Raw genomic sequence first — 23,432 nt, 5'->3', positions numbered from 1 at the left:
CCGGTTAGTTCCTCTCCTTTCCCAGCTGAACTGCCTGCTTTTGACCTCTGTGTCTCTGTCTTCTAGAAAACAACAAGCCTCCACAGGCAGATGCAGGCCCAGATAAAGAGCTGACCCTTCCCGTGGACAGCACAACCCTGGATGGCAGCAAAAGCTCTGATGATCAGAAGATTATCTCCTATCTCTGGGAGAAAACACAGTGAGTGCGGACGCAAAACCCTTATTGATACAATGTCTCCAGACCTTTGAAAGCAAGGTGTCACTTGCTTTTAAGAGTTCACTTGCTCTTTTTTTTTTTAATTTTTTTTAAAGATTTTATTTATTTGACAGAGACACAGCAAGAGAGGAAACACAAGCAGGGGGAGTGGGAGAGGGAGAAGCAGGCTTCCTGCTGAGCAGGAGCCCGATGCGGGGCTCGATCCCAGGACCCTGGGACCATGACCTGAGCCGAAGGCAGATGCTTAACGGCTGAGCCACCCAGGCACCCCAAGAATTCACTTGCTTTTACTGGCTTATCCAAGGGGAATGACTGAGAAAGAAACCTTAGCAATCCTAAACTTCAACTCTTAAGAAAATGATACAAAATAATTGTTGTAAGGAAAAAAGAATGCTTGCCATCAGCTAGTCTCCAGTTAGTACTCTGTGGTCCTGGTGCTTTTACAGTTACAATCCATCTGCCGAAATGCATAGTTTAATCACACTTGAGAGGCAGGATGGAAAGGGTAATGAAGCAGAAAAATACTGTTGCTCAAGATGAACTGGGTAAGGCTGGCAATGGGGATGGGGCAGAGTAGCTATTACAGAGAATTGAAAATTCATCTGCACAATGAAAGCATTGCTCTGTTATTGTTTCCTTTAAGACACCATTTACCAATTATGTTAGTGAGGGGCCAAAGGCACTAACCAAAATAATACTAATTAAACTGGAATTACCTAATTGAGCCATTTCTGGTTCTCACAGTTTCTTTCAGCTCCTTTAAACCATAACAAATGGAACTCAGATTGTATGCAGGATCCCACGGGAAGCAAAAGAATTCTAAGGAAGAGTTAAAAGCATTCTTAGTTTCCACAGGTAGCAGCCATAGGACAGACCGAGCATTTTGTTTTGTTTTCGTTTTTGACGAGGGCATTAGAAATAGGTGGGAAGGGGCTATAATTTGACTGTAGAAACCACTTGACTTATGATTGGTGAGTTGGATTCTAGAAATTCTTTTCCTCGGCTCTTGTCTCTTGTGGAGAACCGAGTCTTCCTCAGCCCATTGTGTTTGAATTATAACTGTTTGTTGAAGACACAGCTGATAAACCTTCAGCTGAGTTTTACTAGTGCGTACAGCAGAAATAATGCTGAGAGGAGCTTCTTGGAGGAGAATCTGCTTCAGGAGGGACGACTAGGGCCAGAGATTATAGGTTTAAACAGCAAAACAAAGCAAAACCTGGGAGACTGCAGATTTCTCTGGTCATCCCGTAATTTTAAGGAAAACTCTGGGGCATTCTGGTCCTTGAGCAGAAGGACTCTCTGGAATGTGCAGAGCTGTGCCTAGATGTTGGCACAGAGCTCACTCCCCGGTTGCAGGCTGCTGTGTGAGGCCGCAGGGGAGGAGGAAGGCTGCAAGGGTGTCCAGGGTCCTCTGTGGCCCCTGTCCAGGAGCTGCAGGGAGCTTGGCTTTAGAGCTACTAAGAAGAGGATGGTTTTGCTGAGAGTTCCTCTGCAGCCTTGGCCCATTTCCTTTCCTTGACTTTTCTGTAGGAGGGAGTTTGGCATGTGATTAAGAAACACATCTTGCTTCTTTGCTGGCAAGAGCTGAACCAACTACTGGGCCAGAAATGCTTTTCAGAAACATCACTCTGAAATCATTCTTTTGATCAGAGACCTGCTCAGAGCTCTTTCTTCCTTTTACAAACTGGAACAGCAAAGAGTTTGAATGTTCTAGAAACTCATAGAAAGGATAAAGCTAGACGTGTTTGAAAGCTGGTGAATGGAATTTTCTGATCAGCAGGGTAGCCTGTATTTTGGGGCCAAATGACACTCTGTCCAAATGGAATATTTTTAACATGCTCCCTCAAGGTCTGGCAAACAATAGTTTGTGTCTCAGCTGAGGCAGTAATAGTCTGCTCCTGCTGAGTCAGGGATGGGAGGGCAGCTGACAGGTACAACTCCACCCTCTGGTTTCTCTCTCTGTCCAGGGGACCCGATGGCGTGCAGCTCGAGAATGCTAACGGCAGTGTCACCACGGTGACGGGGCTACAAGTAGGAACCTACGTGTTCACCTTGACTGTCAAAGATGAGAGGAACCTGCAAAGCCAGAGTTCTGTGAATGTCATTGTCAAAGAAGGTACCTCCCTGCCTTGGGTTGGTGCAGCCTCTGGGTCAGATACCTGGGGAATCAGTGCAGAAATTGATCAGAGACAAGGGGTGGGGAGTAAGTTGGGGGACGGGCAGCTGTTATGTGCTGTTCGAAAACAACCTTTAATTGGGAGTGACTGCAAGGTGAATTTTAGCTTCTTGTCCTCCCCACCTTCCTTCTCAACTGAATAGGGAAAGAAACTGGTTTTTTCCTTTGCATTTTTATTTTGCTTCTCTGCTGCTAAGCCCTGGCGTTTCTGTGGCTCTCCTGCCGTCTGCAGTGACACCTGCTGTCAGGCCTTAGAATGGCTGTCCTCTGTAGTTGCCTGTGCCCCTCCGTGAGCCTGCTGCCGCCAGCCAGCTTGAGGCAGGAGTGCACCCAGGCAGGCTTGCTGTGGTCTGCAGGCCAGGGACCGGCGATGGCCCTGGGGGAGGGCTGTAAGCGGACGGGAGGCACGCAGGTGACTCCGGCGAGAGTACCCTGTGCTCAGCGGATAGAGCGTGCACACCTGAGGAAACAAAGCTGCAGGTGGGGCCCAGGAGAAGAGAGGTCTCTTTTTCCTTTTTCTCTATTAGAGTATTAAGGAAGGAATAAAAGAAGATGTTGAAAAAATAACATTTTAGGCCATATTTTGAAGAGAATGTGTGGTGTCAGCTGCATGAAACCTAAAATCTAAGGCTCTTTGGCTCAGTTGAGGTCTCTATGTCCAGTCATCACCTGCTTCCCAAGGAGAGACATGGAATCCTTCCAGGGAGGCTTCTAGGAGGACCCAGGAGAAGACTTTGCCCTCTCTGCTGCAGTGTCAGAAGAACATTTCTCTGGGTGGGACTGGAGCCTCAGGACCTGGGGCACTGGTGGCTTCAAATCTACACTGTTAGTCACTAGCTCCCTGGTCCGGGCTGGGTTTTATTTAGCATGGACAGAGGGGAACCGAAGCCTGGTCTTCACTGGGTCCTAACCCCCAACTAATTAAAAGTTGGTTCATTGTCAAAAAGCCCCCGCTACACTATTAGGGGCTGCATGGATAGGCGCTTACAACAGCTCTCCATTTCAGATGCTTTTGATGTTAATTTCCCCCTAAGCATTGTGAAGAAGTATTCTTTCTTTTCCAGAATGTTATTTCATTGATATTTCTTTGGTTAGAAATGAACAAACCACCTATAGCCAAGATAACTGGGAATGTGGTGATTACCTTGCCCACGGACACAGCAGAGCTGGATGGCTCCAAGTCCTCAGATGACAAGGGAATAGTCAGCTACCTCTGGACCCGAGATGAGGGGAGCCCAGCAGCAGGGGTAAGTGCCAGGAACCGGAGAACTGCACAGGGTCACGGTGGTGAGATGGGGAGAGGCGGCTGAGCCAAACATTCCAGGATCCGTTTTAACGAGGGGTCTCTTGTGTCAAACCTGGATTGCCCTCTGAAATTCAGGGACTTGCCTAGTGTCGCTCTGCAAGCTAGCGGCACAGCATATGTTCCTCTGTCCTGATCTTGCAACTGAAGTTGCCCAGGAGTGGGCTTGGTTATAACAGAAGCAGCACCCAAGCCCACAAAAGGAGTGTCGTTTGCCCTGCAATGTAGCCATGTTGTTCAACCCCACAGGAGGTGCTAAATCACTCTGACCACCACCCGATCCTCTTTCTTTCCAACCTGGTCGAAGGGACCTACACATTTCACCTGCACGTGACCGATGCGAAGGGGGAGAGTGACATGGATCGGACCACCGTGGAGGTGAAGCCTGGTGAGTTCATAGCACTGGGACTGGCTGGGAGTGCTGGCCTAGCCCAGCAGGACCTCCGTGCTGGACCCCTTCCCCCTAGCGAGGACGGAGACAGGTGGCAAAGCTGGCTTCTAAACACTGTAGAAACCCCGAGCTGAAAAATCCCTGGAGACTATTTCAGCAGTATCCCTCCTCCCCATGCAGGAGTACGGACCCCCCACTCATCTCCGATGGACAAACTGAGACTCAGAGAGGGCAGGGCTTGCTCAGCATCACACAGCAGTCGTGTCAGAGCGAGGCCCTCATGCCCCTGGTCCAGCACTCCCTTCTCTCCCTGTGATGGATGAGAGAGGGCTCTGGGTGCTTCGAGAATCTGAGCACAGGAATAACTTGAGTCATGATGTCTCATCACCACCCAGCTGCAGAAAACAATTTATTTTTATAAGTTGAGCCTCAGGCTTTATCTGACAACCCAGGGAAGGTAAAGTAACTGGTGTCCTTTACATTTTTCAGATTTGCAGAAATAAAATTTCTTTCTTAAATCGAACCGTGTTTTTTGCTTTGAGGCTGATTTGGTATTAGGGAAGAAGTGAGTGTGGGGTAGGGTAGAGCTTTATAAATTCCTGAGCATCTGATGAGAAGGTATTAACTTTAAATCTACTCTTTGTTATGTAAGCCAAGCTCATGTACAGATGTCTTAGATGTGAAGGGATCTTGGCAGGTCTTCTAGTCCTTGTCCTACCTCTATGAAGGACAACAGCCAAGACACTATAAAGTCTCTTCTGTGTTTAAAATCAGATCACAGATAGTCTACTTATTATGTAAATGATACATCAGAACAGGCAAATGGTGCATCCAATTATGGGAATAAGGTATTCTGAATAATCACTTTTCCAAATGCAGAGCAGTCTCTAAGACACAATCATAAATGAAGGACAGTGGTCTCCCAGTTCTAGAGTTACAGAAACATCGTGCAGCTCTGATATTGCTCTAAGGAAGCCCTTGTTTCTTGACCACCTGGATTTTTTTGTTTACTGTTTTCAAACCTGTAGGGCTGATGCATTTCCATTATCAATAAGATCATTGAGATGGACATTTTCCCTCCCATTGTTGTAGACAAAGCATAGCAAGTCGCTGAAAATCAGATGTGGATCAGGAGAGATTGTAGATATCCCCCACTCGGCCTAGAGAGCTCAGCAAAGCCAACTGGGCAGAAGCTTTTATTATTATTATTATTATTATTATTAAAGACCATTTGAGAGAGAGTGGGGGGAGGGGTAGAGGGAGAGAACCTTTATGCAGATTCCCCGATGAGTGGGGAGACTGATGCAGGGCTTGAGATCATGACCTGAGCCGAAACCAAGAGTCAGACAGTTAACCAGCTGAGCCCCCCAGGCGCCCCAGGGCAGAAGCTTTTAGACAAGACCTTGAAGCGTTCTTCTTCCCCACTCCCTTCACCAGACCCCTTGCCTCTCTGCTACGGCCTGATCCCCAGCGCACGGGTGGTAGTTGTCTGGTTGGCATAGAGCTCTCCACACCAGCCCCAGATTGCATTAGTAGCAATTCACTATAGTCCCTTTCCATTTGCAGGAGGTCAGTTGTATTCCCGAATGCTCTCACTGCTTTCGCTCCTGTGCCAGAACGGATGCACAGTGGCAGGTCTTTGTTCACTCTCCTTCCAAAACCTGACTGATCCACGTGCTTTCCAGATCCCAGGAAAAACCACCTGGTGGAGATCATCTTGGATGTCAACGTCAGTCAGCTAACTGAGAGGCTGAAGGGAATGTTCATCCGCCAGATTGGGGTCCTCCTGGGGGTGCTGGATTCCGACATCATTGTGCAAAAGATTCAGCCGTACACGGAGCAGAGGTAGCTGGGCAATGAACGGGGGGCAAAAAGGCAAGACCAGGGGCCCCCTGGGCTTCCTGACTGAGCTGGGAAAGAGTGTGGGTAGATAGAGAAGGGTGGGCTCTCTGACCAAGAACTGCTCATGGTTTCCATTTCTTTAATGAACTTTTCTCTTCTAGCACAGGTCACATACTCAGTACTAGATACTGTAGCAGGGTACCAGGGTACCAGGTCAGAAGAGATCCATTATGTTTGAAGGCCATAGTCTAGTAGGGAAGACAATCAGGATAAACATATAACATCAATACAGGGTGAATTTGACAGACTATGTGGTATCACAGAGACAGAGGGGCAAGGCCAATTAATTCTTCCAGAGGAGTAGGGGCAGGATGTGGTCCAAAGATTTTCCACTGAGCAAACATAGAAAGACTAGGAGGAAATTCATGATAGGGGAATAGCATGAGCCATGGTCCTGTGGTAGGAAAGTACAGAGTTTCCTCTGGAAGAAGTCCTTTGGTTCAGAGCACTTCCTAGGCCCCAGGACAAGGCGGGAGATGAGACTGCTGTACAGAACAGTCATAAGCAAGCCAGGGAGGTTCGTTTTTATAGTTTGGGAAGGGGAGGACTCAAGTCAGGTCATTTTATATGTGTGAAGTTTTTGTAGCAAGGAAATTTGGGTTTGGTTTTGTTTTAGGAAGACCAGCAGTGTGGATGCTAAACCAAAATAGGGAAAGACGGAAGGCTGAGGAGCCTAGAACTAGTCTAGTAAAAAGGTAATAAAACGTAAGTTAAGGTAGTGGCAATGGAATGACAGAAGAGAAGAAATGAAAAGAGAGGAAAATCAGAAGGATGTGGCGATCCTTTGGGAATGAAGGTGAATGAAGCCTCTAACATAAGACTTTAGGTTTGGATGCCTGGATAGATGGCAGATGCCATTAACTGAGGTTAGGGATACAGAAGGAACCAGTTTCAAAGAAAAGATAATGAGTTCAGTTTTGACTGTTGAATTTAGGGTATCTCATGGGTGACATGGAGAGAGATTTCATCACTGGCAAGTACGGGCTGGAACTTGGGCAGGAAAAAAAGCCAGAGATAGGGAGTCCCTGCACACAGACAGGAATCAAAGCCATGAGGACAGAGGAGTGTCCAGCACTGGGGGAGTGTCCAGCGCTCCGGGGAGCCCCAGTATTTAAGGAGGAGGCAAGGAAAGAAGAGCCAGCAAAGGAAACTAGGAACCAATAGTAGAGAAGTGGGAGGAAAAGCAGGTGGGCGTGGTCTGCCGGCAGTTGGGGCTGCCAAAGGACTGCAATGCCACAGAGGAAGAGTATGGTGAGGACATAAAACAGGCTTTTGGCTTTGTGATTAGGAGATCATTAGAACTACAGAGAGCATTTTACTTCAGTGTTGGGGACAGAGGGCAAATTGATGTTATGGCTGGAGGATACAGAGATGGTAAATGTAACAAGGCTGGTGCTGAAAATAAGATGGGAGATCGAAAGAACACCTTTTAAAGACAGGAAATACTTGAGCACTTTGATGGACTGAGGGAAGGTGCTGAGGAAAAGTAGAAGGTGGAGGCTGGGGAGGTGGGTTCCAAATGGGGGCAGGTCTGGGGCACCAGCTGCGGGCAGAACAGAGCAGCACTTCTCTGGAGACGGGAGGAAGGGCGGGCAGATGTGCTATGATGGATGGATTTTAGAGGTAGGCAGGATGACATTCGAGAGCGTTGGTACCAGTGTGCTGGGTTTTGTCTTTGAAACTGGAGGCAAGGCCATCTGCTTTGAGGAGGTGGGAAGGAGGTGGGCAGCCTGAGGAAAATGGTAAAGGTTGGGAACAGCAGCTCCAGAAAAGGGTATTGGCTTTGAGCAGTATTGAGGTCTCAGCCAAGGTTAGAGACATGAGGTTAGCGTGGTGGTTCCTGACTCTAGCTACACGATAGAACCACCTGGAGTTTTTGTGAATATGCCGTTACCTGCGCCTCACCCCCAGAGATTAGGATTCAGTTGGTCTGGAGTGAGGTCTGGGCACCTGAAATATCAAAGCTCCCTATGTGAGTCTAACACGCAGTCAGGGCTCACTGGGTCAGAGCATGATGATTAGGACTTTCTTTTTAAGCTCTGCTGGCTGCCTGGGAGTGGGAACAGAGAGAGTGGCTGCTTGGATTGACCCGAGCTGGTGGGGATCGGGGCAGATGCAATGCTAATTCGTTGGTGGGCATGCGGCTGGAAGTGTCACGGAAGGGTTTGCTAGCACACTTGGTCTCACTGCATCTGGAAGAGGATGCAGGAGCAAGAGAAAAGCATCACAGTGGCTCTGGGTTCCTCACTTGGACTGACTGGCCTAGTTGAGAAATTCAGGAGGATAGGCGTGGAGGGAGTATAGGACAATGGGAAAGAGCACAGGGCTGACACCAGCCAAACCCATTAGTGTTAGGTCTGGGACGATGAGTAAGGTACTGCCCCTCTCTGGACCAGGCCTGCCACTTGTAGAAATGCTAGTCCCCTTTTATAGGATTGTTACTGAGAATTAAATAAGAGAATGTTTATATAGTCCCTACCACATAGAGAGTGCTCAGTTGGTGGTTATTACAGGTTTGAGACCTGTTGGATTGGAGGTGCCTAGGAGAGGTATGGGGTGGATATTCTAGCAAGCTTTTGTAGGTGTACATGTGGTCATTCAGGAGAGACAAGGGGAGAAGAGGTGAAGATTTGAGGGTTACTGGTATCGAGAGAAGTTGCAACTATCAGCATGGATTTGGTAACTGGGAGAGAATCATGAGAAATGGACCACAGATCTTTTATGGCAAAGATTTGTTTCTTGATTCTGGAATTTATAATACCCCATTGTTTGTGTCACCGTGCAGCAAACTTGTAGAAAGTCTTTTATGACAGTGCTTCCCAACCTTTTATGTCCTGCCACACATAGGAAGCGATGCTATGTGTATGACACTTTGGGATAGATCGATGAGGCTGCTTGACTGGAAGGAACTGATCCAGGGCCTCCTGGTCCCAGTAGCCACCCTGCGTGCCAAGGGGATCACTATCTTGGACACACCGACAACCCAGTGTGACCCACTGATTGCAAAGGTTTGGCTGTGAGAGTAATGTGGAGTCAAGTGGGTTCCCTGCAATGAAGGCCAAGACATAGAGAACAGGCTTTGTGCCCACATAAATGTGAGGTCAAACATGGTCTGCCTTGGACAGAAACTGACAGAAAAGCAAACAGATTCTGGACATGGGGGAGCATAATCTTACACCAACCACACCACTGTGTAGGGTCTTTCTTGTTGCTGTTGTAGTAATGATCATTTGGCTGTTTTGATCCATGGATTATGCTTTTTTTTAAAGATTTTATTTATTTGAGAGAGAGAGAGCACGAGCAGAGGGAGAGAGAGAAACAGACTCCCCGCTGAGCAGAGAGCCCGATGCGGGGCTCAATCCCAGGACCCTGGGATCATGACCTGAGCCGAAGGCAGATGCTTAACTGACTGAGCCCCCCAGGCGCCCCCATGGATAATGCTTTGATGCTGTCTGACGGTAGACATTTTTCAGAGCGTTGTGGTTTGTCTTACAGGTCACCTGGACACAAACCCAGCAGCACCACACCACAGTCTTAGCTGGTAAAAGGCTGACAGCAGAGATGTAGTGTAGCCAAATCCCCATTTTCCTGACCTCCAGTTGCTGGTTTGGAATGGGTACTCTTGTGAGCTGGGACAGCTTAGGACCTTTCTGAATGCGTAGGTTTTGTAGTCAGACATCTCAGGGCTGGGATTTGGCTCTGCCATAATTAACTGTGTGACCCTGGGCAAGTTACTTAACCCTTCTGAGCCCATGCTGTCCTCTGTGAAATGGAGAGGACACTGAGAGCAGCTTTCTCCCTGGCTTGTGGGGAGAGAAGGCTTCTGGTACTTGGCACAGCGCCGGGCACACCGGCAGGTGCTCTGTACTGAACGTAGCTGCCGCTGCTGTGGACAACTTCCGCCCATTCACACTGTCTCGTGTCTCTGCAGCACCAAGATGGTATTTTTTGTCCAAAACGAGCCTCCCCACCAGATCTTCAAAGGCCATGAGGTGGCAGCGATGCTCAAGAGTGAGCTGCGGAAGCAAAAAGCAGACTTTCTGATATTCAGAGCCCTGGAAATCAGTACTGTCAGTGAGTAATTCTGGGCAGTGGAAAGAAGAGCCTACCCAGTGCCCACAGCTCCCCACAGCCCCGCTGTCCTCAAGCTTCATCTCCTGTTCTCGAGGAGCACGGAGATAATCACTTTGCTCCGCTGCCCAGTGTCCTGAAAGCTCCTGGCTCAGCCCAGAGGTTCTTCACCTGGGGTCCGTGGGCCCGCGAGGTAGCGTTCAGAGGGGCTAGGAGTTTGAATGGGAAGAAAATGACATCTTCCTTTTCACCCACCTCTAACTGAAATTCATTATTTCCCTCTATTAGGAAGGTAGGCAAAAACTCCAGTAGTAACAGAACCTGTGACTTTTAGGCAGTAGAAATCACTGGTAATTTCATAACATACTACGTGACGAAATGTCATTTTTACTCATCACCACTTCAAAATTATGGCAGTTGTTAGACCCGCTAATAGATCTGGTCACTTAAGGTTTTCATAAAGACACACATGTATGATTATCCTAAAACTGTATATTCTTAAATATTTCAAAAACATGGGCAATATCATTGCTTTCCTTCGTAATACTGTGTATCTTGGCATTTACGTAATGCACAGAAGGGCCCTGAAAGATTAGGAACTGCCCACAGGGAGCAGCTGCAAGCAGAACAGCCGGACTGTGTCAGTAGCCTTGCTGACTGCTGCCAGCCGATCTGCCCGTGACCATCACCGCTGGTGGGGGGGCGGGGGGCGCCCTCCGTCCTCTTGTGTGCCGGCAGCCGCCGGGCCGGCCCTGACTCCTGCCGACCTGTCCCCTTTCCCCCTGCTTGCAGCGTGCCAGTTGAACTGTTCTGACCATGGCCACTGTGATTCATTCACCAAACGCTGTATCTGCGACCCTTTCTGGATGGAGAACTTCATCAAGGTGCAGCTGAGGGATGGAGACAGCAACTGCGGTGAGGCTTCTGCTTGGCGCTGTGCCAGTGGCTTTGGCGCTGAACGTGGTTCTGAGTTGAGCAGGTGGGTGGTGGTGTTTCCGAGGCAGATGAGCAAGCGAGGAGAAGAACTCTGTGTATTTTCTGTTTGCAGAGGACTTCTCCTCCCTTCCTCCAGGCAGCTCAGCGTTAGAGCGGAGTTCTGCAGTGGGCTCGGACGAAGAACCAGGCTTAGGTCCAACAGAGTGCAAACTGCAGCCTAAGTCAGATCAGCTGCAAGGCCTCCTGCCTCTTTGGAGTGCCTCTGTGCGGCAGCCCAGTGGGAGCCGTCAGGTTTCTGGGCCCCCCGGGCCCCTGGGAAAGCTCTACAGCCTGTCCCACTGCCCCAGGGGCTCAGCAGGGACAGTGCAGGAGGTGGACAGCTTCAGCTGTCCACAACTGCAAGGTCTCCCCTGCCCTGGGCCGCCGTGGGGGCCGCCTTGTCCGCAGAGCCAAGCCACTTGCCAAGGCCGGGGCCAGCCCAGCCCGCCCTCCTGGCCTCTGTCTTCACAGCCCTCCCCATTTTGTGTCTCTTGGCAGAGTGGAGCGTGTTGTATGTTATCATTGCCTCCTTTGTCATTGTTGTCGCCCTGGGAATCCTGTCCTGGACGGTGATCTGTTGTTGTAAGAGGTAAGATGGATTCTCCTCGGAAATTCATTAGAGCTTCTGGACGTGTATTTATTCATTAGGGAGGTATCTGGCACCTTCCACATGGAAGGCGCTGAGTCTTGGGGTTCCTCGCTTCCCGTCACGGCCCAAGGCAGGCGCAGAAAGGCTTTCGTCACCCTCTCCCACTCCTGAGGGCAGGAGTGCACTCCCTCAGCCATGTGGCCGTCACCGCACTGATGCGCAACCTGGGAAGCGTGGCCGTGGCCGGGGTGGGAGCCGGAGGGCCTGGGCGGTGGGCCTGGGTCACCCCTCCAGGGGGTGTGTTACTACTCCACACCTGCCTCACCACTCAACACGTGAGTTCTCAATTCTGCCCTCCTTTGTAGTTGAGATTCACATGTCTACATGTTTTCACGCATTTGTAGACTTTGGTTAGTCATGATTAAGCGTTTGGATTTTTTTTGGGTGTAGTCTTCCTATCTAGTCTTAACGATATTTAATGGGAATGTTTATTATATGTTTTTCATTATTAATAATGATTTCTTCATTACTGTGTGCTGAGCACCAGGATGATATTTTGTAGGTAATATCTTTTTTTAAATGCATATAACTACTTTTTCTCATCTCACAGCTAAGGAAGTGTAGGCTCAGGAAAATGGCCTCACCTGTCCATGGACACACAGTTAATAAGTAGCAGAGCTGAGATTTAACCTGCAGTTTAACCTCACATAAAACGTAGAAAGTGAAAACAATTTTAAAAAATTCCCACCATTAATAGCTTGTTGGTTTAATGCTTTCCTCCGCCCTCCGCCCCTGAAGCATCAGTTTTTTGTTCTCTTGAATTACTGTAATAGGGAGAAACGGAGTGTGTCTGACTTCACGTTGCTTCCCTTCCCTTGCTGCTGTGACCTACAGCTTAGAAACTTCTGCTGAGCCCTGCACATACACATGCTAATCATCGACGGAACTTTACTTACAGCTGAGATTTACAAAAAACTGCTTTTTTTTTTTTTTTAAAGATTTTATTTATTTATTTGACAGAGAGAGCAGGGACACAAGCAGGGGAGTGGGAGAGGGAGAAGCAGGCTTCCTGCCGAGCAGGGAGCCCGATGTGGGACTTGATCCCAGGACCCTGGGACCATGACCCGAGCCGAAGGCAGACGCTTAACGACTGAGCCACCCAGGCGCCCCAAAAAACTGCTTTTTAAACCTGAAACCTACCTACCTCAAGGGGATAAGGAAGTACATATAGAAATGCCTCTGCTGTGTTTTAAGATTCACAGGAACAGCATGGCCAGATTCCTACAGAGATCAACTGACCAAGGACAAAGACTACACAGCCTTTGTGGATGTCTGCAGATATCAGTCACTTTTTGACTCCAACCTCCTCCCACTTCCCCCCTTCCTTACATAAAAGAAGCTCAGATCTCATGCTGGGGAAGATGGTTCTATGGGACAGGAGTCCACCATCTCCTGTCTTGCTGGTTTTCTACATCAAGTTGCTTTCCTTGCCCCAAGCATCTTTCCCCTCGACTCCCTGGCCTGTCGTGTGGTGAGCGGGATGAGCTTGCACTCCGTTACATTTATGTTTTTAACCAATCTCTGCTTCCTTGCCACTGTGGAGTGGTGACTCCGTGGTCAGATCGTCACAGTTCCCTTATTTTCCCAGAATTGGTGAGGAGTATTTGAAGAACCAATCACAGTTGCCACCTTCCCTTGGCTGGGAAGCATAGAAAAAAACAATCCTTCTGTTAGGCAGCTCCCATCAGGACAGGGCCCTCTCTGCAGTCTGGCTGTCACCCGGTGTTGAGCTACCTAGTCTCACTCAGAAACCACTTCTTTTTTTTTTTTAAGATTTTATTTGAGAGAGAGAGAGTGAGTGAGAAACAGCATGAGAGGGGAGAGGGTCAGAGGGAGAAGCAGGCTCCCTGATGAGCCGGGAGCCCGATGTGGGACTCAATCCCAGGACTCCAGGATCATGACCTGAGCCGAAGGCAGTCGCTTAACCAACTGAGCCACCCAGGCGCCCCATCCGAAACCCTTTCTTGAGCAGTGGTGGGGATTGTGTTTTTCAGGCAGAAAGGAAAACCCAAGAGGAAAAGCAAGTACAAGATCCTGGATGCCACGGATCAAGAGAGTCTGGAACTGAAGCCAACCTCCCGAGCAGGTAGTGGCCCTTGGAGTTGGGGTGGGGCCTCCAGATTTGTGCACTCTCCCTGGGAAGGGCTGCTGTCACTAGTCCCCTGGGGTCACTAACAGCTGTTTGTTCTGGAAAAGCATTTTGTCTACTGCTTGATGAAGGCCGAGGGCTGACCTTGCCCTACCCTGGCAAAAGCCGCGTGCTGGCTGAGCTCTGAGCCGGGGCCCACCTCTCAGTATTGCTTCACTTTGCAGAGGGACTCGACCTCTCGCTCTCGTTGGCCTGCTCATCTGCGTCAGGGTTCCCTCCTGGCTTTCAGCTTTTCAGGCTGCCCCCGGGAGTCCGGCTCAGGGACCTGGGTCTCTTAGGCCTAACCAGTCTGTCCTTTCTGGGCAGACAACAAGGTGAGGCGGGAAGGAGATCGAAGCCAGTGTGCGCTAGCTGACCCCCTCTTCAGCCGGCCTTGCTCTCCCGGCTTGCTGGCATGTGGCAGATCCGCAGGCCCTGCTGATGGCCTGCAGCAGGCAGGAGGGCAGCTTGTCTGCTGGCTCCGGCGCACGGGGCCTATCTGTCAGCTGCCTCCCACCAGAGAATGGCCAACTGCGCCAGCTCTGAGATGGCTTCGGTGAAGGGGCAGGCAGGGGCGCCCTTCCTTGGCCGGGTGTCGTCATCGGTGAGCTTTCCACACGTCATGAGGCCATGGCAGGCATCGACCATTTGTGGGACTCTAGGGAGAGCTACTCCTGAACACCTGGCAAGCAGAACTGTTCTTATACAAAGTATTAAACGGTGCTCATACTTAAAGCTTTGTATTAGAAGGGGCAGGAGGGGAACACAGAGCGTTCCGAGAGCATTTCAGGCTGCAGGCGAGCAAGGACACATCAGAAGAAAACAAAAGCTCCAAGGCGGTCTGGGCTGCACACCCAGGCAGCTAGGTTAGAGAAGGCCGTGGGGCGGCGCCTGGCGGTGTGGGGCTCGTCGAAGCCGAGAGGGGCAGCGGAAGCCTCCCACGTGGACAGATTGGGAATGGGGCCTGGGGGTAAAAACGTGCACAGTCCACCCTCCACATAGCAGCTAAGGTTGTTTTCACGTCTCCCAAAGGTTTCCCAGCCCTTGAAATCCTTCCGTGACTGACTTTGGGTCTGGCCGACATGGCCCGGGGTGAGCTTTCATCTGTTTGCTTTTCTGAGATCTTCCTCCTTGTTGACTTCTCTCTTCCTCAGCGAATTCTGCCGGTTCTTATTTCTGTCCAGAAAGCTCTTTCTCATCCCTCCCTTAACCTGCTCATGTCATGCTAATCTCTCTGCCACGTGTCTGTTTTGGCATTTCTCTCCCTGTGTTGTACTAGTTATGTGTGTGTCCCCTTACCAGTCAGTGGAGTCGTTGAGGGCAGGGACTGTATCTTACTCATCAGTGCACATGGATGGAGACCATTGTGCCAGAGCCTGTGGCGGACACCGGTTACATTACGGGGAGCCAGACCATCGGACTCTGCTCCTGCGCAGCTTCTATCAGACAGACACGAAACACACAAACTCACAAATACACAGAATGTGATAATGAACGGTCTTCATAGAGTAACACTTGAACTGAGACTCAAGGGACAAGTAGGCGTTAGCCACAGGAGTCCGGGAAAGAGCAGTCCAGGCAAATGAGCAGAGTCGGTAAAGGCCCAGCTGCCGGAAGGAGCGGAGGGCATCTGAGGAAGTAGAAGGTGACCTGCTGGACATGGTGAGCCCGGGGCCAGTGGCACGAGGCTGCACACTTGAGCAGGGACCTGGCTGTGGGCTCCTCCTGAGCGCAGTGGGGAGCCACAGGCAGCTTTTTTAGGAGGTGAGTGGTCTGTTTGACTTACATTTAAAAAAACCCTGACTGCTATGTGAGGGAACTGGAGGGGCAAGAGCGGGTGAAAGAGGATTCGATGGGATGTCCTCATGGTGGAGCAGTAATGAGATGAGGAGAGACACAGATTCCAGGTACCTTTGCGGGGAAGACTTGCTGCCGTTCATAGCGTGTTGGCCAAGGGGTGCGGGAGAAAAGGAGACGTGCAGGCTGATCCCTGAGCTGCTGCTCTGAGCACGTGTGGACTGGGTGGTACGGAGGGGACGTGCTGGAGAAGAGTATTGGTTTAGGACCCTTGTAAATGGGGTTGAGGAAATGAGGCTGGAAGACTGACGAGGATCAAAGTGTGGAAAGTTCTGAAAATCAGCGAAAGGAGTTAAGAATTCTGATGGTGACGAGAAGTGTCATGTTGAAAGTGCTGGCTTAGGAAAATCAGTCGAGTGGAGGCCAGCAAGGAGATTTTTGCAGTGGTCCCAGAGGGAGGTGACGATGGCTCAACTAGCATGGGGTCAACGGGATGTAGGGACAGGAAAGGTCAGGGCTGACTTCCGACCTGAGGGACAGAGAGCGATTCTGTAGACAGAATTAAGGCAGCAGTGCAGTGACAGCTTGGGTAAGAGAAGATGAATTCAGGTGAACTCAGCAGAACAGTTGAAGTGCCAAGCATCAATGTAGGAATCTTCTAGATGCTGGTGAGGGTCAACACAAAAGTGGGTCACATCCCTTCTGGGGAGGATGTTGAGGGGCAAAAGAAGAGTCCAGAGCTGAAGAGCCCAGGAGGGCCACCAGTCAGGGAGGAGGGGCACCACTAGGGAGTGGTCAGCAGTGTCTGCTGCTGCAGAAGGAAGAGATAAAAAGTTTCCATGATGAGGACACTGGAGAAGTTTCTGGTCACCTAAAGGGCTGGAGTAGGATGGGGACTGGAGGCTGAAGTGAAAGTGTAGGTTGTCTAGGCAGTAAGCAGGTGGTGAGGAAACGGGGCCCTAACTACTGAGAAGTCCTTTAGAAGGGGAGCAGGGAGTTATGGAGAAGCAGGGCAGGGCTGGAGGGTGAGGCTTCAGGCAGAGATGCAGAAGACAGAGGTGAGGCTCCTGAGGAGGAGACAGCAAGTGGGAAAGGAGAGAGAGGAGAGAGTGGGGGATACAGGGAGTTCTTTCGGCAACGGCAGAGTGGAGGGAAAGGCTGGGGGACAGCACCAGAAGGTGCTGGGCTGAAGAGGCAAAATGGGAAGGAGGCAGACGTCCAGTGAAAGGGGGGGTTGTGGCAAGGAGAGTCCCACGGTGGCCAGTTGCATCTGGGTCACCAAGGTGAGACTAGAGGACAGCCAGGAGGCCCTTCTGTGTGGGCAGTGTGTAGCTGAGGGAGCAGTGAGAGTCCCTTTGCGTTTGGTCTTGTGCGCCTGACCAGGCTGAAGCCCCCGCTCTTGTTCTGGACTCAGCCCACGAGTGGGTGCAACCCAGAGAAGAGCCACTGGCAGGACGGGAGAATGGGATTCGAGCCTGTTGGCATAAGGCCTGGAACTGGAGAAATTCAGCCCGAAGCGAGGATTTAGGGGGCCGTGTTGCCGAGAAAGGTCACGCATGTGGAGGTGAGCCCGCACCGGCCCTGTTTGCTGGGAGCCAGGCTGAGCTTGGACCAGGGCTGCCTGTGGAGCTGGAGCGCGCGAGGCCGTAAGGCCAGGCCTGAGGGATGCCCACCCTCAGGAGACCTGGTTTACGTTCAGCAACTGTGGTTTTGGGGTTTGTTTTGCTCTTGATTTTTCAAAGCTTTCTCTTGAAGCATACTAGATTGAACCATATGAAATTACGGATATTTGACTTTTCTGACCTTTAAAAATGGCAGTTTTTTGTGGTTCAGTCTAATGTGTACGGAAGATCATTTAAGGACAGCTTGCTGGGTTTTCGACAAGTGAACATGCCCATATAATCCACTCCCTTTCTTTCCAGTCACTGCCTTCCCCCTGCCGACTTCCTTCTACCACCTTGGAGTAGTTTATATAAATGGAGTCACTGTGTTTGGCCCCTTCCACTCACCATTACATTTAGGACATTCCTGTGTGTTGTTAGGTAGGGCACGAGTCTGTCCATTCCCTGCTGTGTAATCTCCACTGGGTGAATGTTTTTGGCGGGTATACGGTCGTCGGGCAATTGAATTCTTTCCATTTTTGGCTGTTCTGAGGAGGGCTGCTGCAGATGCTCTTGTCTGCGCCCAGCTTGTCCTGTTTAGTGGGTGAAATCGCTCCGTTCTCCAGGCAGAGCAGGAGTTTGTGTGGGAAGGCCCCGGGTGAGTGCTGTCTGCTGTGGAGCCCGGCACATGTCCCCCGCTCCGGCTCCTGTCCTCTGCAGCCGTGGAGGAAGAAGGGCTCGGGCCGGGCTCTGAGAGAGGGAAGCTGCATGTGGGCACTCTGAGGGGCATATGCCCCCACAGGGCAGCGGGGAAGGGGTATTTCAGCTACAGGGGCAGAGCCGGGGTTTGGGGGACCTTGAGCCTCCCCTGGGCTTGGCTCTTATGTTGGCCACTGTCCTCCACCACACTGGAGGAGTTCAGGATACTGGCGTCAGCCTTACGTCATTCTGGTCAGGAAGGGGCAGAACGGCCGAGAATCCTGAGAAACACTCCTTCGGTGTTTCGGGGGATCTGGGTGGGACCAGGGGGAAGGGAGAGTGATTGTTGGATATGGGGGTTCAAACACACCTCACCTGTCTGGTCACCTTTTTAAGAAAGGAGGTAGGCTAGCTCCCGGGTGGGTGGTGCGGGGCCCGGAGCACTGCCACGCTAGGTCCTCGCCGTGGGCGCCTGCCGCTCCTCGTCCTGCCGGCTCAGCCTGCCTTCGGCTTTTTCCCGTGCAGCCTCTGCAGCCTTCGGGATGATATGGAGTGAAGGTGATGCCAATGGCTTGCGGAACTTCAGGCATCTTTTCTGACCTCAGGCGCTTCTTATGGGTCCTTGTTTGTGTGCTCTGATGAGCTGACGGCTTGGGACGGTCTCTGGGAGTCCCTGGTACTCCAGTCAGGCGCTCTCAGTAGGAGCGACCTCTCGGAGCCATGGGCCTGCTCTCCGCCTCCAGGATCCACGCCGTGAGGCCTCTCTGGGGCGTGAGGCTGCGTCCTCACTCAGTCTGGGGAACTCGGGCAGGCCCTCTGCCATCCACGCCGAGCCAGGACACGGTGCCAAGTTCATCCTCTAGAGCTGACCTCTTGTTTGCTGTGCTTCCCTGCCTCCTGTGGGAATTCCATCCTGTTCATGAGGGGAGATGATAGAACATTCCACATTTCAACGAGAGGAGAACGTTGTTGGGTGGCACTAAGCAAAGCTAACGGATACTGGAGAGCAAGAATCCACACTGGGCCCCAGATCTGTTGGTCCCGTCTGCTGTGTGTGTGACTTCCCTGAAGGAACTGTTCCAGCTAAGCAGGACCGGGAGAAGGGCTCCGGGAGCCCCTCGCAGCCTGGAGAGGGGGCGGGGACTTTCCCGGTCCCTCTGCTTCTCTTCAGGCTGGGAGAAGGGTGCAGCGCCTGGCTCAAGCTGCGGAAGGGGTGTGCTCCTGACCCTGGATTCTGTCTCTTGCAGGCAGCAAACAGAAGGGCCCAATGCTGAGCAGCAGCCTGATGCGCTCCGAGTCGGAGCTGGACAGCGATGACGCCATCTTCACGTGGCCAGACCGAGAGAAGGGCAAACTCCTGCACGGTCAGAATGGCTCTGTGCCCAACGGGCAGACCCCACTCAAGGCCAGGAGCCCACGGGAGGAGATCTTGTAGCCACCTGGTCTGCGTCCTCAGGGTAGGGGTGGGCAGTGCCAGGGTCCAGAGCATTGCCAGGAGCTTCTCCGAGCTCCCCGTGTGTGGGCAGCTGTTCTCCCAGCGTCTGCTGGTCACTCCACCCCCATACCCTCCACCAGAGCTGCTGGTACTTGAATCCAGAGACATTCTCCAGGAACCCTGAATGAAGCTGTGAACGAAGAGGTTTCCTCTTTAAACCCTTCTGGTAGCCCCCCTGCCCCACGTCCTCACCTCAGGGCCTCCTTCCCCGCAAACTCCTCCCCTGCTCCAAGGGCCATCCAGGCAGCTCCCAGCCTCCTCTCCAGCTCCCTGTCGGCAGCGTTGTGGCTCCCAGGGCGCCTGCACAGCGAGGCCCGGCTGTGCCCGACACCTGGCTGCAGAACCAAGCACTACCAGCCTCCTGCTCCGAGAGCCTGCCTGCGGCCATGTTCTTCGTTCCCTCCTTTGGGACAGAGTGCACCCTTTTGCAGATTACGGCAGGACTGGCTGTTTCAGCAATGGAGGGGGGCCCCTCTGGCTGCTGGGCTGTCGTGTCACCGCTGGGCCGGCCACGGACGTCTCCCGTCGTGCCCTGACCGGCCGCTTCAGGGGCCCCCACGCCCGGCGCCCGCAGGAGACAGGCACACGCTGACTGGAACGTGACGGCATGAGCGCATGCGTGCGAGCACCCCACTGCGGCTCCTGTATCCGCCTCCGTCCTCTCCGTGTGTCCCCTGCATGCGTGTGTCAGACTGTGCGCGCGTCAACTCCTCGTAGGGCTCTCGGCTACTTGCAAGGCAACCTTGACCTGGACAGACCTTTAGCTCCTTGGAACAGACTTCCTGAATCCCTGTGGCCCCGTCACTGGTTCCTCAGCCATGTTCTCTGAGTGTTGAGGAATGGGAGCTTTGGGGAGTGACTTTCTGGAAAGAAACTTAGTTTACACTACTGCACTACTGTCGGTTGTGAGATGATTAAACACGCTATTTAATTGTACGGGCGCCTGCGTCGCTGACCTGTACCTCGTGTCCCGCCGCCTGCGCGTCCCGGGGATGTGACGGTTTCCGGGGCGCGTGGCCGGCGGTGCTGGGATCCGGCCTCGGCCGCTGGCTCCTGGCCCCCTGTCCCCTGCCGGCCAGCTGCTTCCCGCGGGGTTTCTGTCCTCTTCTCTGCACCTTTTGTTAACACAAACATGATTGATTCCCCCACCCCCTTGGCCAAGCAGGGGATTCAAAGTGTCCTAATGCTCGGGGTCTGGACTTGAGTTTTCCCGGCCCCCGTGCTTCCCCGGCGGCCTCGTGCCCCTGAACACTGCGGTGTTCATGGAGCAGCTTGCATAGCCTGGGGGGGGGGGGGGCGCTGGTGTCCAGTCTTGGGACTCCCAGGAAAGGGGGGGAGGGGACAGTGGCGTTTATACTGTACCCAAGGCCCCGTGTACAAAAACCCACTGGGGGTGGGCGGTACTGGCTCTGTCCTTCCAGATTCAGAAACTGAAGCAGAGCCAGAAGTAACCCAGTCCACATACAGTAAATGACAGAATTAGAACTCAGGCCCTGCAGAGCCTGTGTTTGGTCTGGATCAAAATCCCCTGGGAGGCCTGACAGACTGTGGGCCTCCAACTGCAGAAGTTCTGACTGAGTAGGTCTGGGGTGGAACAGGAGAATGTGCCTTTCTAACAGGTTCCCAGGAGACACTGGGCTGTTGGTCCAGGGGGCACACTTGGGAGAACCACTGGTCTAGAAGCACGGATTTAGTGCAGCAGCAGGGGCAGCAGCTGTCCCATCCTAAAGGAGTCGGAGGCCATCAGACAAGCCGAAGCTTAAACTGCCCCAGGCCACGGGTATGCGTCTCCTCCACTGCGCAGATCAGGCTACACAGGAGTGGTAGAGGGGCAGTGACCAGGACTTAGAAAAACAATACACCTTAGGAGATGGCATAAATCTGAGGAACCACCACGAAAACCTACAAGAAATCCCTCCCAAATCCTGTAAGAACCCCTAGGAGACTGAAGGTCAGCATAAACTGGGAGGCAGGGCATCAGTGAGATGTCTACCTTTGCTGTACACGGGACCATCAGCCACATCACTGGTGTAGGTGGGACACCATCAGGGCAGCCCAAAAGCTCTGCTGGGATGAAAAGGGATAGGCTTGTGATGCCTGGGAGGCTCAGTCAGTTAAGCATCTGCCTTGGGCTGGGGTCAGGATCCCAGGGGTCCCGCATCGGGCTCCTTGCTCAGGGGGGGAGCCTGCCGCTCTCCCTGCTTGTGCTCCCTTCTCTAGATCTCTGACAAATAAATAAAATCTTAAAAAGAAAAGGGATGGGCTAGGTTGCTCTTGGGATTAAAAAAACCCTTCCTTCTCCGAAGCCCCAGGGCTGTAGTTGACAACTAGGAAGTTGCTGCTTCTTCCTAAAGATCTGAAGGTAAATCTTTGAACACCTACTGGTGGGAGTAGTCAACAGTGACTATGAGGTATCTGGAGGTCATTACCTTCCCCTTTTTAAGCTCACTGGGACAGAATAGAGCCTGGCCCTGGCCTTTCATCAGTAAATGTCACCAAACAGGAGCTGGTGCTCAGAAGGAACATGATGAGCTCACAGGCCAAAGTAACCAGATGCTGCCTGAGGAGTACAATCCTCAGCCCCCAAAGACAGCAAACTAAACACACACTAGCAAGGAACTAAAAATAAGCAAAAATAAATGTACAGGGAAATATTAGCCATATGAAACAGGAACAAGAACCACACTGGAAGTACCCAGTACGAAAAATATAGTGACTTGGTTAGAGGGACAGATACAGATCAAAACAGTTAGCTGGTGTATCATCCTAAGGGTCTGTACCAATAGGAAGCAGGAAAGGAAAGAGAGAGACACACAGCAGTGCAGGGGCAGAGGAGTAGTGCCAACATCTGAGCAACCGGGAGTCCTAGAAGAAAAGGGGAAAAGTGGAAGAGGAAATATCTGAAGAAATGAGAAACTGACCAGAATTAAAGATGAAAGAACTCATGGATGAAAATGTAGGGAAAACATACAAACAGAAACACTATAGTGACAGACATTTAAGACCATCTAAGAAAAGCAAAAATTCTTAAAGCTCCCAGAGAGAAATGGTAGATCAATTACAAACAGAAAAGAACCACTGACATCAGGTTTCTTAACAGTATCCTTAGGTGAGAGACAAAGAATCGCATTTCCAAAATGCTAAGGAAAGGACCTGTGAACTCAAAATTCCTATCAAGACAAACTCATATATGTATGAGAATGTAATAAAAAATATTCTCAGGGTGCCTGGCTGGCTCAGTTGGTGGAGCATGTGACTCAATCTTGGGATTGTGAGTTCAAGCCCCACAATGGGGGCAGAGTTTACTTAAAACAAAACAAAACAAAAAAAACCTCAGGAATACAAAGCTTCAGAATTTTTTTCACAAAAGATCCATTTAAAAAATATTCTTGGAAGAAGCAGTCAAATATGAAAAATAAATTTAAACATGAGAAGAGCTATAGGAAGTAAAAGTGAGCAAATAAAATACTTTGGCAAAGTTTGTAATCTGAAACAGCTAGGGCCAATGGAATACAAAATGAAGTATATCAATAATCCAAAAACAAAATTCCAAAGAATATCAACATGGTAGGGTTGGGAAGACCAAAGGAACATGAGAGTATAACAGTCTTACTAGGAAGATTTAGATGGTATTAAACCAAAGGGGTAAACAAGTATGATCAGTATTGAGTAAAATCAATAAAAATAAAATTGGAATGTATTACTACTTTAAACAGGTAGAAGAAAATTTTCCATTGCTACTCAATGGAAAGCAAGGGGAAAGAAAACTCTGTGAAATACCGGCAGAAATAGGTCGACTGGGAAGATGGCGGAATAGGAGGACCCTAAGCTCACCTCCTCCCACAGATGCAAAACACTCGTATCAACATAAATAATCCAGAAAACAATACAAAGCCTAGCAGAACAAACTCCACAACTAAAGGTAGAGAAGGGGCCACACTGAAGAAGGTAGCCAGTGGTGCAGAGAAGGGCAGGTGGGGGGGGGGGGGGCAGGAATCACACCAGGCAGCCCATGAACAGGGAGGATG

The 23,432-nt window shown here is 51.1% G+C and overlaps 1 protein-coding gene and 1 long non-coding RNA gene across 6 annotated transcripts in view; one reads left to right on the top strand and one right to left on the bottom strand.

Moving 5' to 3' along the window:
• The window catches only part of KIAA0319L (KIAA0319 like), an 89,958-nt gene extending 69,618 nt beyond the window's left edge, over window positions 1–20,340 (top strand). For 4 of the 5 annotated variants that reach the window (XM_081818063.1, XM_081818064.1, XM_081818062.1 and 1 more), the window contains exons 12-21: window positions 67–199; window positions 2,185–2,333; window positions 3,489–3,640; window positions 3,946–4,084; window positions 5,773–5,932; window positions 9,921–10,063; window positions 10,853–10,975; window positions 11,534–11,624; window positions 13,679–13,770; window positions 19,157–20,340. In XM_081818063.1, the coding sequence (XP_081674189.1) occupies window positions 67–199; window positions 2,185–2,333; window positions 3,489–3,640; window positions 3,946–4,084; window positions 5,773–5,932; window positions 9,921–10,063; window positions 10,853–10,975; window positions 11,534–11,624; window positions 13,679–13,770; window positions 19,157–19,344 (1,370 nt within the window). In that variant the 3' untranslated portion in view covers window positions 19,345–20,340. Of the gene's footprint in view, window positions 1–66; window positions 200–2,184; window positions 2,334–3,488; window positions 3,641–3,945; window positions 4,085–5,772; window positions 5,933–9,920; window positions 10,064–10,852; window positions 10,976–11,533; window positions 11,625–13,678; window positions 13,771–18,434; window positions 18,765–19,156 lie in introns of those variants that run through there. The other variant, XM_081818066.1, reaches the window with a different exon arrangement.
• A 363-nt stretch (window positions 20,341–20,703) lies between these two features.
• LOC145721234 (uncharacterized) overlaps window positions 20,704–23,432 on the bottom strand; it is a 13,480-nt gene continuing 10,751 nt past the window's right edge. Inside the window, exon 2 of the long non-coding RNA XR_014144795.1 lies at window positions 20,704–21,471. This is a non-coding gene — a long non-coding RNA (uncharacterized LOC145721234). The remainder of the gene's footprint in view (window positions 21,472–23,432) is intronic.

The sequence above is a fragment of the Leptonychotes weddellii genome, chromosome 4, assembly GCF_054177405.1.
Source record: "Leptonychotes weddellii isolate Sample4059 chromosome 4, ASM5417740v2, whole genome shotgun sequence".
Taxonomy (NCBI): Eukaryota; Metazoa; Chordata; class Mammalia; order Carnivora; family Phocidae; genus Leptonychotes; species Leptonychotes weddellii.
The sequence above is the reverse complement of the archived record's forward strand: the minus strand, read 5'-3'. Positions and strand labels throughout refer to the sequence as shown.